The sequence below is a fragment of the Podarcis liolepis genome (assembly GCF_965112155.1).
Source record: "Podarcis liolepis genome assembly, chromosome: 17".
Lineage (NCBI taxonomy): Eukaryota > Metazoa > Chordata > Lepidosauria > Squamata > Lacertidae > Podarcis > Podarcis liolepis.
Window position 1 is genome coordinate 10,711,284 of NC_139571.1, and position 17,502 is coordinate 10,728,785.

General features: G+C 45.6%; 2 protein-coding genes and 1 long non-coding RNA gene across 13 annotated transcripts in view; 2 read left to right on the forward strand and 1 right to left on the reverse strand.

The window, feature by feature from the left end:
• CYP4F22 (cytochrome P450 family 4 subfamily F member 22) overlaps positions 1–5,102 on the forward strand; it is a 49,552-nt gene extending 44,450 nt beyond the window's left edge. For all 3 annotated transcript variants that reach the window (XM_083483044.1, XM_083483043.1, XM_083483045.1), the window contains exons 10-13: positions 199–332; positions 3,010–3,074; positions 3,733–3,815; positions 4,704–5,102. In XM_083483044.1, coding sequence (XP_083339170.1) covers positions 199–332; positions 3,010–3,074; positions 3,733–3,815; positions 4,704–4,881 — 460 coding nt within the window. In that variant the 3' untranslated portion in view covers positions 4,882–5,102. The remainder of the gene's footprint in view (positions 1–198; positions 333–3,009; positions 3,075–3,732; positions 3,816–4,703) is intronic.
• LOC310697020 overlaps positions 1–17,502 on the reverse strand; it is a 90,546-nt gene that overhangs the window by 69,248 nt on the left and 3,796 nt on the right. The window lies entirely within an intron of this gene.
• The window catches only part of MCOLN1 (mucolipin TRP cation channel 1), a 30,633-nt gene continuing 26,059 nt past the window's right edge, over positions 12,929–17,502 (forward strand). The window contains exon 1 of the mRNA XM_083483038.1: positions 12,929–13,005. The gene's annotated coding sequence lies outside the window, so the exon portion shown is untranslated. The remainder of the gene's footprint in view (positions 13,006–17,502) is intronic.

The following is a 17,502-nucleotide window of genomic DNA, read 5'->3' on the forward strand; positions in this document are numbered from 1 at the left end:
CAAACGCCACAGTTCCCTACCAAGGTCCCCAGAATGTAACATCCACGCCACATCCCTAGGGCAGGAAGAGAAAGAGTAGAGGGATTGCCACCTGTAGTCCTGCGCACGGATGCTATAATGCACCGGCTCTATGGTTCCATGATGCCATGATGCCAGTTGGCCGTCATAAACAGTAATTGTGATGTTTCCTCTTTTCAGGGAAGACCTGTCCCAGATGCCTTTCACCACCATGTGCATTAAAGAGAGCTTGCGCCTCCACCCGCCAGTCACGGCCATTTCCCGCCGCTGCACCGAGGATGTGAAACTTCCTGATGGAAAGATCATCCCCAAAGGTACCTGGCCTCAGCCCATCCCATGCCAGTTGGCATCACGCCCTGTGCCAGCACCTGGCAGGTAGACTCCTCCCCTCCCTCACTGCTGCATCCTGCAGCAGCGGCAGTCTGGGGTCAAAGGTGCTGCTGTGCTGTTGTATTTTTACTTCGCTGTCAGAACGAGAGATGCCGTGAGCCCTAGGTAAAGGGACCCCTGACCATTAGGTCCAGTCATGGCTGACTCTGGGGTTGCGGCGCTCATCTCGCTTTATTGGCCAAGGGAGCTGGCGTACAGCTTCCGGGTCATGTGGCCAGCATGACTAAGCCGCTTCTGGCAAGCCAGAGCAGCGCACGGAAACACCGTTTATCTTCCCGCCGGAGTGGTACCTATTTATCTACTTGCACTTGACATGCTTTCAAACTGCTAGGTTGGCAGGAGGCCATGAGCCCTATTCAAATTGGCGGTAGGGAATTAAGTCCGTATTTCAGAATGTCCTACGGGAATTGAAGAAGAAGAAGAAGAGAAGTGTTTGGATTTGATATCCCGCCTTTCACTCCCCTTCAGGAGTCTCAAAGCGGCTAACATTCTCCTTGCCCTTCCTCCCCCACAACAAACACTCTGTGAGATGAGTGGGGCTGAGAGACTTCAGAGAAGTGTGACTGGCCCAAGGTCACCCAGCAGCTGCATGTGGAGGAGCGGAGACACGAACCCAGTTTCCCAGATTACGTGACTACCGCTCTTAACCACTACACCACACTATTGGATTGCTTGTTTGGCTTGCTCACTCTTATACCGTGAAGTCTTTATGTACACATTTAAAGTGGTACCTCTGGTTGCGAACGGGATCCGTTCTGGAGGCCCGTTCGCAACCTGAAAAGAACGCAACCCGTGTCTGTGCATGTGCGGGTCGCGATTCGCCGCTTATGTGCATGCGCGTGATGTAATTTTGCGCATCTGCGCATGTGCAAGTGGCAAAACCTGGAAGTAACCCTTTCCAGTACTTCCGGGTCGTCGCAGGACGGAACCTGAAAAAACGTATCATGAAGCAAATGTAACATGAGGTATAACTGTACTTAATGTAAAAAAAATTCAAATGCTTTGAGGTACATGTTTTCAGTCCAGGTTAATTTATAATTACAAGTCGTAAGATTCATCAGAAGCTGTATTTGATGCAAAATCGTATCAGAAAATGGGGGAGGGGATGGAACCCCCCACCATTCGTTCACTGCTAAAAGTGTTGAGAAAGGACATTAATAAGAAATTTAGCCTCATTAATTGGTTTCAGTTGTTTTCCTTTTCCTTTGCTCTGCTTCTTTGGCTTCCACTTTCAGGAGATCAGGCAACACATGGTGGGATCAGGTTGTGCATTTTCAAGTGCACATTAACAAAAAGATACAAGGGAGAGATGGCTCAGAGAAGCTGTCATGTCTCCCTGGTGATATATAGTCTGGATCTAAGTGATGGTGACATAAAAACATTTTTGTTTTGACTTTTTACCTTGCTTTTCCACCAAAAGGACAATCAAGGACACTTAACAGCAGCATTCATGATGTTATGTTCCACGGGTGATTACCCGTGACAAGTAAATGGTATATTAATCCTTGGAACATACCACTGAATATACCATGGTACTGAGAAGCTTGCAGTGTTGGCATGTCCTTAGGGCTCTTTTTGTAACCACAGCAAGCTAGGCCTCTGGATCCACTGCTAGCCTTCCTTTGTCTTGTGCTCGACTCGGTGGGTGGGATGCCTCGGACATGACTGCTACCATTGCTCACCCCTAACATCTGCTCCAGATGGTTGGCTGACCCCCTGGAAAAGATGTTGAGGGTGTGCAGAGAGAGGTGAGGAAAGCAAAGACCCACTGCATGAACAGAACACGGCATAATTCAGCCTGGACACTGAGGTCCAGCTCCGAGGGCCTTCTGGCAGTTCCCTCCCTGCGAGAAGTGAGGTTACAGGGAACCAGGCAGAGGGCCTTCTCAGTAGTGGCGCCCACCCTGTGGAATGCCATCCCACCAGATGTCAAGGAAATAAACAACTATCTGACTTTTAGAAGATATCTGAAGGCAGCCCTGTTTAGGGAAGTTTTTAATGTTTGATGTTTTATTGTGCTTTTAATATTCTGTTGGAGCCGCCCAGAGTGGCTGGGGTCGCCAGTCAGGTGGGCGGGTTATAAATAATAAATGATGATGGTGATGGTGATGGTGATGATGATGATGTACACAGATACCGCCCCGCCCCCCGACTGCCCCAGCCAAAAGAAGATCCCGAGTTCATTGAGAGCCGGCAATACTAACAGAGATGTGGAGCAATTTTTGCTCAGGATGTACCATTGCAAAGAGTTAACGGCAGCTCTTAAGCTGAGTCCATAGTCCTTTAATATTATTATTATTATTACTACTAATAATAATAACTCTCCAATTATTATTATTATTATTATTATTATTATTATTATTATTATTATTATTCTGCTCCAAAATAATAATAATAATAATAATAATAATAATAATAATAATAATAATAATAATAATAATGGAGTTTATGTACCGTCCTATACCCAGAGGTCTCAGGGCGGTTCACAGAAAAGATCACAACATATATAATCAGAATAAAAACAACAACCCAACACCTTGTGCATGACATTCTCTATGGTGTGCATATCCACACATTGATTGGAAACTCTTCCCTCCCCAGGGAACATCTGCCTGGTCAGTATCTTCGGAACCCATCACAACCCTGCCGTCTGGCCAGAGCCTGAGGTATCGGTTTCTGCTGTGTATTTTCTGCTTCTTCCCCTCTCCCTTGGGACCCTTTGGGACCCTTTCTGGGTGTGGGGGCTCCTCTAGGAGGACTCAGTAGGTCGTGTTGCTAATTTCTTTTACTCCCAACTGCCTCGCTTCTTCTTTCTTCTGAACAAGAAGTGTGCATGCACACAAAAGCTTATTCCAAGAACAAACTTAGTTTGTCTCTAAGGTGCTAAAGGTAAAGGTACCCCTGACCATTAGGTCCAGTTGCGAACGACTCTGGGGTTGCGCGCTCATCTCACTCTATAGGCCGGGGGAGCCGGCATTTGTCCACAGACAGCTTCCAGGTCATGTGGTCAGCATGACTAAGCCGCTTCTAGTGAACCACAGCAGCACACGGAAACGCCGTTTACCTTCCCACTGGAGTGGTACCTATTTATCTACTTGCATTTTGACGTGCTTTCTAACTGGGCAGGAGCTGGGACCGAACAACGGGAGCTCACCCCGTCATGGGGATTCAAACCACCGACCTTCTGATCGGCAAGCCGTAGGCTCTGTGGTTTAGACCACAGCGCCACCCACGTCCCTCTCTTTTTTTATATATACATGACCAACATGACTACCTACCTTCTTTCCAGTCACCCATAAGTTCAGTCTATTTTTGTTCTTATAGGTCTATAACCCACACCGCTTTGAACCAAAGGCCTTGCAGAACCAGTCGCCGCTGGCCTTCGTGCCCTTCTCAGCGGGACCCAGGTAACAGAGAACTCAGAGCCTCCTGGAGCCAGGTCTTAATTTTCTAGACTGTCGGCTACTGCAGGGTATCGTGAGATATTCTGGCCTAAATGATACTGACAGTGGTCACTTCTTCTTGGAAGAAGAAAGTCCTTCTTCATGCTGTGCACAGTCAGTCTATCAAACCCCCTCCCCCTGGAGGCCTTTAAAAGAGGATTAGACAAATTCATGGAGGAGACTGCTGCAGGCGAAATAGGTCAGTCAGTAGAGCACGAGACTCTTCATCTCAGGGTTGTGGTTTCGAGCCCCCATGTGGGATGTAAAGATTCCTGCATGCCATGACCCTCATGGCGCCTTCCAGCTCTGATGCTATGAAAAGCCCTCTCCTTCTGCAGTTATTCCCCCAGAAAGAGCTCGCAGTCAGGGACATCTGAATTTATTTTGGTCCCCGCGTGAAAGGGGGAGTTATCACTGGATAGAATTCTCCAGTGCTGATCTGTAAAAATGTAAACAGTTCATCTATGGGCACATAACATCAAACCATGAAGGAGACTGCTGTCAGTGGCTACTAGCCATGATGATAGGGCTGCCATAGGTCCAGATTTCCCCGGAAATTACTGGTACAGTGGTACCTTGGGTTAAGAACTTAATTCATTCTGGAGGTCTGTTCTTAACCTGAAGCGCCACTTTAGCTAATGGGGCCTCCCGCTGCCACTGCGCCGTCACCACACGATTTCTGTTCTCATTCTGAAGCAAAGTTCTTAACCTGAGGTACTATTTCTGGGTTTGTGGAGTCTGTAACCTGAAGCGTCTGTAACCCGAGGTACCACTGTATTTCCTCTTGGCAGTGTGGTGGGGGAAGGAATGTTGGGGAGCCTTCCATGACACTGACCTCTTTTCCGTTTGCAGGAACTGCATCGGGCAGAACTTTGCTATGTCGGAGTTGAAGGTGGCCCTGGCCTTGACCCTGCTGAGGTTTGTGGTGAGGCTGGATGAGAGCCAAGCCGTGCGTCGTTTGCCAGCATTAATTCTACGGGCAGAAAATGGACTGTGGCTGCAGGTGGAGCCAGTGCGTACCCGGCAGTGATCAGGGAGATGCGCCAGATTGGAAGTCTCTGTTCCAGCGTTTCAGCCTGCACTGTAATGTGCAAAGAGATTTATGGTGGCCAGAGAGCCCTATGCCTCAAACGACATGGAAGGCACGACTCAATTGTCTTTGCCTCTGAGTCCTCATTTCTGTCTTGCCTTCGTGAAGGCGCTAGCAATAGTTTTGTGCTACATTAAAGATGAAGTGTCTTGACCATAAAATGCAGTTTTGATTTTGCTGTAGATCCCTGACAGATAATGGCATGCATAGAAGATCCGCCATCTCCCTAGCAGTTTGCTGCACAACTCTGGCCATAGGGTCTGTCTGGTATCAATAAGAGAATCTACTTCCTGAGTTGTAAAGGAGCACATCTGAAGGCAGGCATTGCAAACAAACTTTGGCTTCAGTTGGAAGAGGCTCCCTTGTTTACACTTCATGTTGGTTGAGTGCTCGCTCCCCTTGGTCCTGATCATGAGAAGACCAGGGCCTGCAACCTTTGGATGAGGGAGTGCTAAAAAAAAATAGTATAGTCGCTTTGCTTCTTGAAAAATTTGCATGTTCCTTCTCTTTCTATGTAAAATATATATTTTTATTGATACTTATAAAAAGATATATAACATTCATGCCTGTCAGGGAACTGCCATCAGAGGCAAGAGGAGAGGTAAGACGCTCCAATGATGCAGGGGAGGGAACTAGCAAGGAGAGAGAGAGAGCTTCCGCTGGGGAAGGAAATCCCGGGGACACCAGGGAGGAAGGAGAGGCGGAGAGTACTGCGGAGAGGAGGCTCCGAGACTCTTCCAGTGAAATCAGCGGAGAGAGCACAGGACCTCCGCTTGGCACGCCCACGCTGCGCAGAAGGCTTCCGTGCAGAGAATCTAGGAGGAGACTGGGCGTCAAAGAATTTCTATGTTGGAGGAAGTTTAGGAGACGCCCACTGACGGATTCTGCCAGTGACTAAGACAGTCACGTTGTAAGAGCTGTCAAACCAGGGAAAGGTTTAGCTATACGACCAGCTTGGAGCAGTTTGCAGTTTACGCACAAGCAACCCCAATTCCCATTACAATGCCCATTACAATTTTTCTCATACACCAGAATAAAAGAAATATTTTTAAATCTAACCTAAAAAGGAACAGGAGCAAAAAGAAGAGAAAAGAAAAAGAGAGAGAAAAGAAAATGGAAATACTTCTGGTTCTCTGTCACCTAAATACAGTATTCACTTATTAACATCCAACTACCAGAGCAGTGCACGGAAATGCCGTTTACCTTCCCACTGGAGCGGGAAGCGGCTCAGTCATGACCTGGAAGCTGTATGCCGGCTCCCTCAGCCAATGAAGTGAGATGAGCACCGCAACCCCAGAGTCGGCCACGACTGGACCTAATGGTCAGGGGTCCCTTTACCTTTACCTATTCTATTTTCTATAAGCCGCTATTTTTTCAGTCTTCAAATCCAAGTTCAAAATCATTGACATTTATTAAGAATTGGAAATGTTTTTGCATGAAAGAGAAAATATTTCTCTCTTCTGAAGAAGTAGTGCCAATCCTTAAGTAGCCACAGTCCACACAGAAGATGGAGGTGTCTCCTGGCTGGTGGGGGTGGAGTGGGATGCCCAAGTTTTGCAGAAGTACAAAAACATTAGAAAAAACCCCACATGGAGGGGACCGCAGTACAACCCAAGCACTATTTGGTGAGAGAATGGCAGCTGAGTTTTAACACAGCAAAAAGCAGGCAGCAACGAAAAGCATGGAAATAGAGGCTGTAAAACCTTTAAAAAGTGCCCACCTGGTGAGTCCCTGAAATGTCACCTTTTAGAAGTTCTTTCCAAGCTATCTGAGAAGCGCACTAGCCTTAGCCTTATGAAAACCCATGCCACAAAATAGTTTGGTCTCTATGAATGAATGAATTTATTAATACGGTCACAGACCAGCATCAACACACACAATATCACAGATCATAAAAATATCAGAAATACAAAGGACAATATGAGTATAACAAGGATTTAAATATAAAAATTAAAATTAATTATTAGCGTGCTCCCTATAGTTAACATTTAGGGGTTTGGTCATTATGGGATACCACTTGCTTCCTGCGATTGATTGCAGACACACAGAATTTGGCTACATTTAATGTAGTCTTGGGATTCTTATCCTCTAGCAGTAGTTTTAAACTATGGAGTTCCGATTCTTTCCTGGACTTTTGCAAAACCGGTGTAATAAAAGTCAAACGTATATCCTCATAAAGACGACAACGTAATAGTACATGTAGAGCAGTTTCAACTTCCAACGAGCCACAATGCAGACCCGTGCTGTATATGGTTTACCCTCAAATCTGCCCTGAAGTAAGGCAGAAGGGAGAACGTTGAATCTGGCGAGAGTAAAAGACCGTCTGTATTTGGGTATCTGAAGACCTGACAGATAGTTAGCTGGAGAGAAACCTCTCCCATGGTCCCTTATTGCTGGGTGTTTGATCATTTTGCTCATGTGGCATTGTAATTCTACATCCCAGATACGCTGCCGAATTGTAGTCCTAGCTTTCTCGAAGCCTGTCGCTATCAGGGTGTGTAGTGGGATCCCCAAGCCTTTGAGCTTTTCCAGCAGTGTAGCTTTCCATTTAGATTGGTGGTTATCTAATAGGGTTAAAGGTGCCAGGCCAACCGGTCTCTATGGTACCGCACAACTCCTTCTTGGGAAATTTGCAGGTCCTTCACCTTTGCAAGAAATAAGCACCCTGCAGCACATTTAGTGAAATGTTTGCTACATTTGGCATCACTGGGCAAATTCCATAGGTTCTACACACGTTGTGGTTGAACCTTGGATCAGAAAACAACAGTTTCAATGCTTGGAGAAAGGATACTGAAATCAATACCAGGGTATTAAGTAGCTTGTTGAGGATTTGATTTAGGTCCAGCTAAAGCAGGTCATTTTCTCCCACTTATCTCAGATCCCACTCTGTGTGTAGATTATTAACCAGAGTGTCCCCAGGCCTCCCTTTGAGAAAATATAAATCGATCATTGTCATCTATCCAAGCAATCAGCCTAGCAAAGGGCAGCTCTCCACACCCAGAGAGCAAAGGGTAAAGCGGAAGGTGAACAACTATAGATCCACCATCTTGCTGCTTCTTTTTACAAATCTTTTATCTCGGTTGTGCATTGTTGGGGAGTACAGTGTGCCTTGCCTCCAAATAAGTCTTGTCTCCAAATAAGTACTGTACAGTATTCAACTGAGCACCGGTGTTTGGGTTAAAGGGGCCATTTAATCTTTGTTGTTACCCCAAATGTGTTTTTATGTGGTACCAAACGTTTTATCAGTTAGTAGAGCATGAGACTCTTAACTTCAGGGTCGTGGGTTCAATCCCCACATTGGGCAAGAGATTCCTTGCATTGCCAGGAGTTGACCCTCAGGGTTCCTTCCAACTCTACAATCCTATGGTTCTAGGATTACTGTTCTTCTAAATGTTATTTTGCTGTAAGTAATGGGCCCACCTGCTAGCTTGCTCCCTGATACGGAAGGGGGGGCATGTCTTCTTCACCTTCTTCTTCGCTACAATATATCCATTTATTTCCAATTGTCAATGTCAAAAGGGACTAAAATCTATAAAATTCATAGAAAATCAACGTGCCAATTTGCTCAATTTCTCTAGGACCCCATGACACCTCCCCTGTCCTCCATAAGGTGTCAAGACCCTAATCCAGTCAAATCGCTCTGCCAAGCCCTTCCTCTGGGCGATGCCAGGTGACAGACTAGGCATACATGGACCATTGTCTTCTCAGGATGTGCTTATCTGCGCATATCTCCAGCTCTGCATATTCCCCCCTCCCTCCTCCATATCTCCAGCTCTGCATATTCCCCCCTCCCTCCTCCATATCTCCAGCTCTGCATATTCCCCCCTCCCTCCTCCATATGTTAATCCGGTGTAACCCAACCTCTTCCTAATGTATTCGTGATGTAACTGGGATGTATTTTGCACTGTATTCTGGGATATGGAGGGAAATTTCAAAAGTTCATGTCACCCCTTTCTCGCTGTTCAATCTCGCCTTGAACCTGTTGCGCAATAAACTTGGATCTTCTGCAGTTTGCTCCTGTCCGGCTGAGCTCATTTTCTTCCGCAGGGACCCGCGGACCTAGTCCGACGAGCTGGGTGGCAGAGTAGCCCCGCACCCAGAATTTTCCGTAACAGTTTTTATGTGGTACCAAACGTTTTATCAGTTGGTAGAGCATGAGACTCTTAACTTCAGGGTCGTGGGTTCAATCCCCACATTGGGCAAGAGATTCCTTGCATTGCCAGGAGTTGACCCTCAGGGTCCCTTCCAACTCTACAATCCTACAATCCTATGGTTCTAGGATTACTGTTCTTCTAAATGTTATTTTGCTGTAAGTAATGGGCCCGCCTGCTAGCTTGCTCCCTAAAATATCACTGGTTTGCTCATTTCTATATATAGGATGCCTACATTCTGCATGGACTGGTGTATATACTTCTTCTTAATTGTATTTCACTATTAATATAAGGTAAAGGGACCACCTGACCATGAGGTCCAGTCATGACCGACTCTGGGGTTGTGGCACTCATCTCGCTTTATTGGCCGAGGGAGCTGGCGTACAGCTTCCGGGTCATGTGGCCAGCATGATTAAGCTGCTTCTGGTGAACCAGAGCAGCGCACGGAAACGCCGCTTACCTGCCCGCCGGAGCGGTACCTATTTATCTACTTGCACTTTGACGTTCTTTCTAACTGCTAGGTTGGCAGGAGCAGGGACCGAGCAACTGGAGCTCACCCCGTCGGGAGGATTCGAACCACCGACCTTCTGATTGGCAAGTCCTAGGCTCAGTGGTTTAACCCACAGTGCCACCCGCGTTCCCCTCACTATTAATATACTTCTTCTTAATTGTATTTCAGTTCAACAATTACTTTGATAAAATACATATTTTATTATGTGCAAATGGCTTTAGATACCTATTAGGTCCATAAACTACCATATATCATATATTCAACACAAAAAACAGCGACAATTTGTTGTTGACAAAGGACAGCTGGGCATATAAAGGGCCCCATTACCTTCAGTAACTTAGGGCCTCATCAAACCTAAATCTGGCCCTGTATCAGACATAAAACACAGGCACATCTGAGTTCCACTGTGTTACGGAAAAATCTAGGTGCGAGGCTGCTCAGTCACCCAGCTCGTTGGGCGGAGCCCACGAGTCCCTGCAGAATAAAGGAAGGAGTCCAGTCACCAACCGGAGCAAATAGCTGTAGACCAAAGCTTATTGCGCAACAGGTTCAAAGAGCAATTTTGAACCCCGAGGATGGGGTGACAATGACTTTTAAAACTTTCCCACCAAATCCCAGAATACAGTTCGTACAGCATAATTGATACATTATTGCTACATCACTGATATGTCACAAAAGGGGAGGGGTAGAGAGGGGTTCCACTAGTTTAACCTTGGCAAATCTGAAGAAGTGTGCATGCACACGAAAGCTCATACCAAGAACTAACTTAGTTGGTCTTTAAGGTGCTACTGGAAGGATTTTTTTTATTTTGACTTGGCAAACATGTCCAGACTAGTCCTTGGTACAAGATTAGCATAAGCAGACATGGCAGGGCAAGACCCAGGTATAAGATTAGCATAGGCAAACACCTCTGAAATACCACCACCCAAAGTACAATAGAACCCTTGGCAAGTCTGGTGATGGGATTAGGCTTTCCTTGGCCAACAATCAGCTCAGCAATTGTCACCTCTGGGCACTTCCTGGGGTAGGAGGTGTGTATACATGTCCTCAGGCTTGGGGAGGTGGCAGGGAAAACAGTCATTTTTCCAAGGGCAAAGTAGTGTTGAAATGGAGGAAACTGGCAAAGGAGTTGATTTTATATGATTGTTAAAGTTAGGTAACTTCCCTGAGCTGTCAAGTCGAAAGGATACATTTATGCATAATATTTGTAACATTTAACAACTTTAAAGATGTGCCCCCCCCCCGCTAATTTCCGTAACAGGCAAGAGATTCTTTGCATTGCCAGGATTTGACCCTCAGGGTCCCTTCCAACTCTATACAATCCTATGGTTCTAGGATTACTTTTCTTCTAAATGTTATTTTGCCACAGTGGTATAATAAAGTGGCAATTGTGATAATACAAGATAAAACACAAAATGACCAAGTCATTTAAATTATTAACATGTTGCAATAAAACCAAAGGCTGCACCTTTGCCTGGAGTTAAATGCATGTGCATATATCAGAGTGAAACTGTGCAAATCTGAATTAAAACGGTGCGTATTGTTAACGGAGAAATCCGAGGGCTCCCTTGGACAAAATAAACAAGAACACCAGGAATACCAGAGCAAAACAGCAGCCAGTAGGCTTGGTCTTTATTGAAGACTGTCGCGACAGACTCCCACCTGCCACCAGGTGAAACAAAATGGAAGCACAGAACAAAAGAAGACCCCAACTTTTATTAGTTACTAATCCCCCAAACTACACCCCTAGAACTACATCATTGACACATCACAAAAAGGTGGGGTTGAGGGAGGAGTTGTGGTGGTAACCTGAGTGTCCTGTCACCTGGCTGGTTCCTCCCCTCCCCCTCCCCCTGAGTCATTTCCAGAGGACAAAAGGGAGTTGGCAGTTTCCTGCCCTCAGAGGGAAGATCTGATCATTGTCCTTTGTTCCAGTCCTTGTTGAATCCACTCCCATATGCAAGTCCTTTGTGACCTTGATGGTCTTCTGTCTAGGACCATCAGGGTTGGCATAGCAACTGGGCAGGGCTCCTGTGTATGTGCTGGTATGCTCAAGGGATTATAGCTGTCCTGTATAACCCCCCCCCCCCCCATTTTGTAGTCCTTCCTTCATGGAGTAAAATAAAAGTGGAACGGTGCAGATCTGATGTATGGTTGATTTTCTATGAATTTATAACAGAAGCGTAGCATATGTCGTGTGTGAGTGTGAGTGTGTGTGTCGAGTTTGTACAAACTGATTGGGGGGGGGGTTTCCTGCGACAATATCAGAGTTGAAACACGGGCCTATCTGAATTGAAACGCGTGAATATCAGACCAGTGCCAGATTTACGTATCAGCTAAACAAGCTATAGCTTGGGGCCCCACTCTCTTGGGGGCCCCCTGAAAATTTAAAGGAAAAAGACAACTGGATGTACATTTCCAAAATATAAGATAAAAAAATAAAATAAAACCTACATACAGCAACAGTGTTTTCTGTTGTGTAGGCTTCACGATGTAAGTAAGCCTGCTAGCCAGCTCCCTAAAATATCACTGGTTTGCTCATTTCTATATATAGGGTGCCTACATTCTGCATGGACTGGTATATACTTCTTCTTAATTGTATTTCACTATTAATATACTTCTTCTTAATTGTATTTCAGTTCAACGATTACTTTGATAAAATACATATTTTGTTATGTGCAAAAGGCTTTAGATACCTATTAGGTCCATAAATTACCATATAGAGTATATTCAACACAAAAAAGCGACAATTTGTTGTTGACAAAGGACAGCTCAGCTGGACATATTACTTTCAGTAACTTAGGGCCTCATCAAACCTAAATCCGGCCCTGTATCAGACATAAAACATGGGCACATCTGAGTTCAAACACCGGCATATCTGATTTAAACCACATGCATATAAAGGCGTGCAAATCTGAATTGCAACGCGTGCACATAAATGCATGCATATCCCGAGTTCAAACGCGTGCACATCTGAATTAAAGCGTGTGCATATAAACGCGTGCATAACTGAACTGAAACGCGTGCACATCTGAATTAAAGCGTGTGCATATAAACGCGTGCATATCCGAGTTCAAACGCGTGCACATCTGACTTTAAACACGGGCATATCTGAATCGAAACGCGCGTGCACATCTGGAGTAAAGAGCGTGCACATAAACGCTTGCATATCTGAACTGAAACGTGTGCAGCTGCGAGTTGAAGCGCGAGCATCTCTCACTTAAATCCCGCGCCTCTTTGCCACCTTCTAAGCCCGGAAACCCAGCGCCGCCTCCCACGCCTCCCCTCCCCCTTCCTCCGGGTTCTGACGCGACCTCGCCCCGCCCCTGCCCGCCCCTTCTGGGCTCATGACCGGATGTTGGGATCCTCTTGTTGTTACTTTCCGAGCCGGCCGCGAAGGAGGTAAGGGAGTCCCGCCGTCGTCCCCCCAACCCCGAAAAAACGAGGTTTTCATGTTGAACGTGTGCATGCACGCGCGCGTGTAGTTATGCGGGTCCGGCGTTGGGAATCCGGGATTGAGTGCGGGCGATCCTCGGAAAGCCAAAGGGTGAATTGGTGAAACCAGACGTGACGTGTAGGAGGGATGCGTGCCCGGGGGATCCCGACGACCTTTATTTTCGCTGGGGGAAAGCTGCCCGCATCGGGGGCTGGGGAGGCGGGTTGGATCGGGGCTGCGGCACGGGGGGAGGGAGGTAGGTGCGATCGTTTGCCCCCAGCGCCCCTTGATGCAGCATCGCCTGGGGTGGTTGTGGGGAGGGAAGAATACGGATCCTGCGAACGGGGAGGGAAGGAGAACACGGGCAAAAAGTTGCCACACAATTGAAAAGCAATTGAGAGGAGGTGTTTTTGCCCCAGGACAGTTCAGAGAACAATAGCACACAGGATCTAATCAAATGAATGAGATCCTATCAGAGCGGGAGCAGGATCGTCTACTGCAGACTGGTTGTTGTTGTTGTTGTTGTTGTTATTATTATTATTATTATTATTATTATTATTATTATTATTATTACTCCACCTTTTTCACTGATAGGGACTCCAGGCCCTCTATGCATAAAAATAAGAACAGCTAAAAACATAGTTGTGGGGAGCACCAATCATTTAAAAACAAACCATTGATTGATTGATTGATTGATTGATTGCATTTCTGCCCCACCTTTTCTCCCAAGGAGCCCAAGGTTGTGTACATAGTTCTCCCCCTCCTCATTTAATCCACACAACAACCCTTTGAGGTAGGTCAGTGACTGGCCCCCAAGGTCACCTAGTGAGTTTCATGGCTCAAGCCAGGATTTGAACCCCGGTCTACCAGGCCCTAGTCCGACACTCCAACCAAGACATCACACCGGCTCTTAAAACTATGTACGTGGGTGTAAGATCTATTAATGACGTACTGATAATTGCAATAAAAAGAGCACGGCACCGACACTTTCATTAAAAGCAGTCGGTTCCCGTAAGCCTGTTGGAACAAGAAAGCTCGTCTTCGCCTGGGAGCTGGTCTGACTTCTCTGGGGAGTGAGTTCCAAAGACTGGGAGAGCAGAAACCGAGAATAGCAGGATCAGTAGTGTCAAGAATGAAATAGCTGAATAAAGAGGGACAGTTTCTATGGTGAGCTAGGAGGTCCCTGGATCTGCTGGGACCAAATTATTTTCTTCTTCCCCTTTACTAATCGAAAGTGTGTCCAGTCCTACCAATTTCTCTCTTTTCTTCTCTCTCTCTATAATGTTTATTAAATTTTCTGTTTTAAAATACTCATTTTGCATCCTTAAAATATCAGTGACTTCCCTTCTTCTCTTTCCACGGTTCATTTTACATATCATAAATCCCTGCTTATTTTACAAAAACTATACCATTCAGCATTCCATTATTGCAGCCATCAAAACTTATTTACACAGTTGAATTTATCTTGATGCTTCCAGCATTTTCAGCTGTACACAATTATTTCCCATCTATTCAATAAACGTTTTCCAATCTTCTCTAAACGCATGTTCTTCTTGTTGTCTTATTCTGTATGTTAAGTCTGCAAGTTGTGTATATTCTGTCAATTTAAGTTGCCATTCTTCTTTGGTTGGGACCTCGCTCGCTTTCCTTTTTTGGGGCTAACAAAACATGGGCTGCAGTAGTAGCATACGTAAATAACCGTTTTTGACACCTGGGAATTTCAGTCTCAATTATCCCCAACAGGAAGGACTCAGGTTTTTTTTGGGAAAGTACTTTTAAACATTTTTTTCAATTCATTATGGATCATTTCCCAATACTCTTTTACAAGTCCACCATATATGAAAGAACGTTCCCTCCACCTCTTTGCATCTCCAGCACTTACCTGATTCAGTCTTATACATCTTAGCAAGCCTACTCGGAGTTACCGTATTTTTTGCACCATAACACTCACTTTTTTCCTCCTAGAAAGTAAGGGGAAATGTCTGTGCGTGTTATGGAGCGAGTGCCTGCAGGTGGTGGGGGGGATCTGCTGCAGTCGTGAACAGAGGATCCATGGTTCCCCTTCCTTCCCTCCTCCGTGGTTACAAAGCATGGATCCACATGGATCCTCAGGATTTTTGCATTGGGCTACTCCAAACTCACTGTCAGATCACATGTCTGTGGCCACAGCATGAACCACAAAAATCATATATCCACTATTTCGTTTAGAATATTTTTTTCTTGTTTTCCTCCTCTAAAAGCTACGTGCGTGTTATGGTCTGGTGCGTGTTATAGAGCGAAAAATACGGTAAATACCATCCGTGAATCATTTCCCCCAGACTTTCTCATGCCGCTTTTTAATGTTTGGACCTAGATGGAGTTCCTAGTGTCCTTACCCAACCCTTCAGGTTTTCTGATTGCGTCCGGTGGAAACCTGAGGTTGCTCAACAGCCGTACAAACTTCTCTTGGAGAGAGCTTGCCTTGCCAGTTCTCTCCCTCTGCGCTGTGCATCTGTTGTAAGGGGGTGCTTGGAAAAAACAACATGTTCTATGGGGCTACAAGTCCTGCATCCCTTCATATGCGCTCCCTAGTCTCCACCGCGTAAGCCTGGCACTGCCCAGCTAATCTTTAACAGATAAGTCTAGGTGGGAAATTGCTGAGCTTCTCCAAAGGCAGAAATGGAAGAATGGGGCAGAAATAGGTCCCAAAGTGCTTCTCATTCCTTAGCTGACAAATTCTAAATAATAATAATAATTAATAATTAATAATTAATAATTAATAATTATAAATAATATTTTATTTATATCCTACCCTCCCCAGCCAGAGCCGGGCTCAGAGTGGCTAACAACAATAAGGCATTCTCTAAATATTTAACTTGGCTTGCCCTGTTAAACTTAAATGTGTTCACAAGGACAGTAGCCTACTGTATGATTAGTTTTCAAATGTGTGCAATTTGCCGTTCTCGTCTTATGTTACCCCAGTAAAACCCCAATAAAACACTATAGCAGATAACTACGTTCTTAGTTTCAAAACAATAATACGGGTATTGTCACGGCTGCCGATGCAGAAATGTGGAAAAATTCCTTGGTTGTCCTTTGTCATGATTGGTTGGGCGTGTGCTAAAATTGCATTTTGTTGTGTTCCTCCTAAATCCCGTGAGCTTGACTGAATGAAAAGTCTCAAGGGCAAATGAAGAAGTGGAAGACTACAAAATCTCAGCAGCTGAGCCTTTTGAGGAGACAGAGGTGGGGTTTCCTGAGAGCAAGTGTGGTGCAGCGGTTAGCGAAATGAGCTAGGATAATAGAATCATAGAATGGTAAAGTTCGAAGGGACTCCAGTGGTCATTTGTCTGTCAGCTAAAGCATGGGCGAGAGCTATCTTCAAATCCTCACTTGAGCCATTAAGCTAACTGGGTGACCTTGTTAGCAAACTTTTTCAGCAGGGGGCCAGTTCACTGTCCCTCAGACCTTGTGGGGGGCCGGACTATATACCGTATTTTTCTTTCTATAACACTCACATTTTTTCTCCTAAAAAGTAAGGGGAAATGTCTGTGCGTGTTATTGAGCGAATGTGTGGTCCCTGGAACAGACTGGCCCGAGTGCAGAGGCAAAAATCAGATCCCGCGTCACGGAGGAGGGAAAGCTGTAGAGGAGGCTGCTGCTTTCCTGCATTCTGCCTCAGGGTCACCCCAAATTCACCATCAGATCACATAGTATGTCTATGGCTACAGCCCACACCAAAAAAATCACGCACCCACTTTTGCCTGGGGCCACAATGGTGCAAAAACGTGGTTACAAAGCACAGATCCACATGGATCCTCAGGATTTTTGCATTGGGCTAGCCCAAACTCACCATCAAATCACATGTCTGTGGCCACAGCATGAAGCACAAAAATGATACATCCACTGTTTCATTCAGAATATTTTTTCTTGTTTTCCTCCTCTAAAAAATATGTGCGTGTTATGGTCAGGTGCGTGTTATAGAGCGAAAAATGCGGTATTTATTTGGGGGGGGGAAATGAACGAATCCCTATGCCCCACAAACAACCCAGAGATGCATTTTAAATAAAAGCACACATTCTACTCATGTAAAAACATGCTGATTCCTGGACCATATGCGGGCCAGACTTAGAAGGCGATTGGGCCAGATCCGGCCCTCGGGCAACAGTTTGCCTGCCCATGGGCTAGCTGCTCGATTTCATCCTAACCAACATCACAGGATTGATTGAGGAAAAAATGGTGGTGGATGAACAGTGGGATATAAATGCAATGTTTATATTTGGTTTAGGGAACTCTCCTGCCTTCAGAGGCTCTCAGAGGGCACGTCTTGGATTTTAGGGTGTGTGTGTGTGCGCGCGCGCACGCTGAAGCATACAACACTGTGGTTTCTTTTGTTCAGTGTGCTGAACTTTGTGTCTGTGCCAATCAGCAGTTTAGATCCCGTGAGGAATTTCCTCTTTGGACTAGTAACCAGAAACACAGGG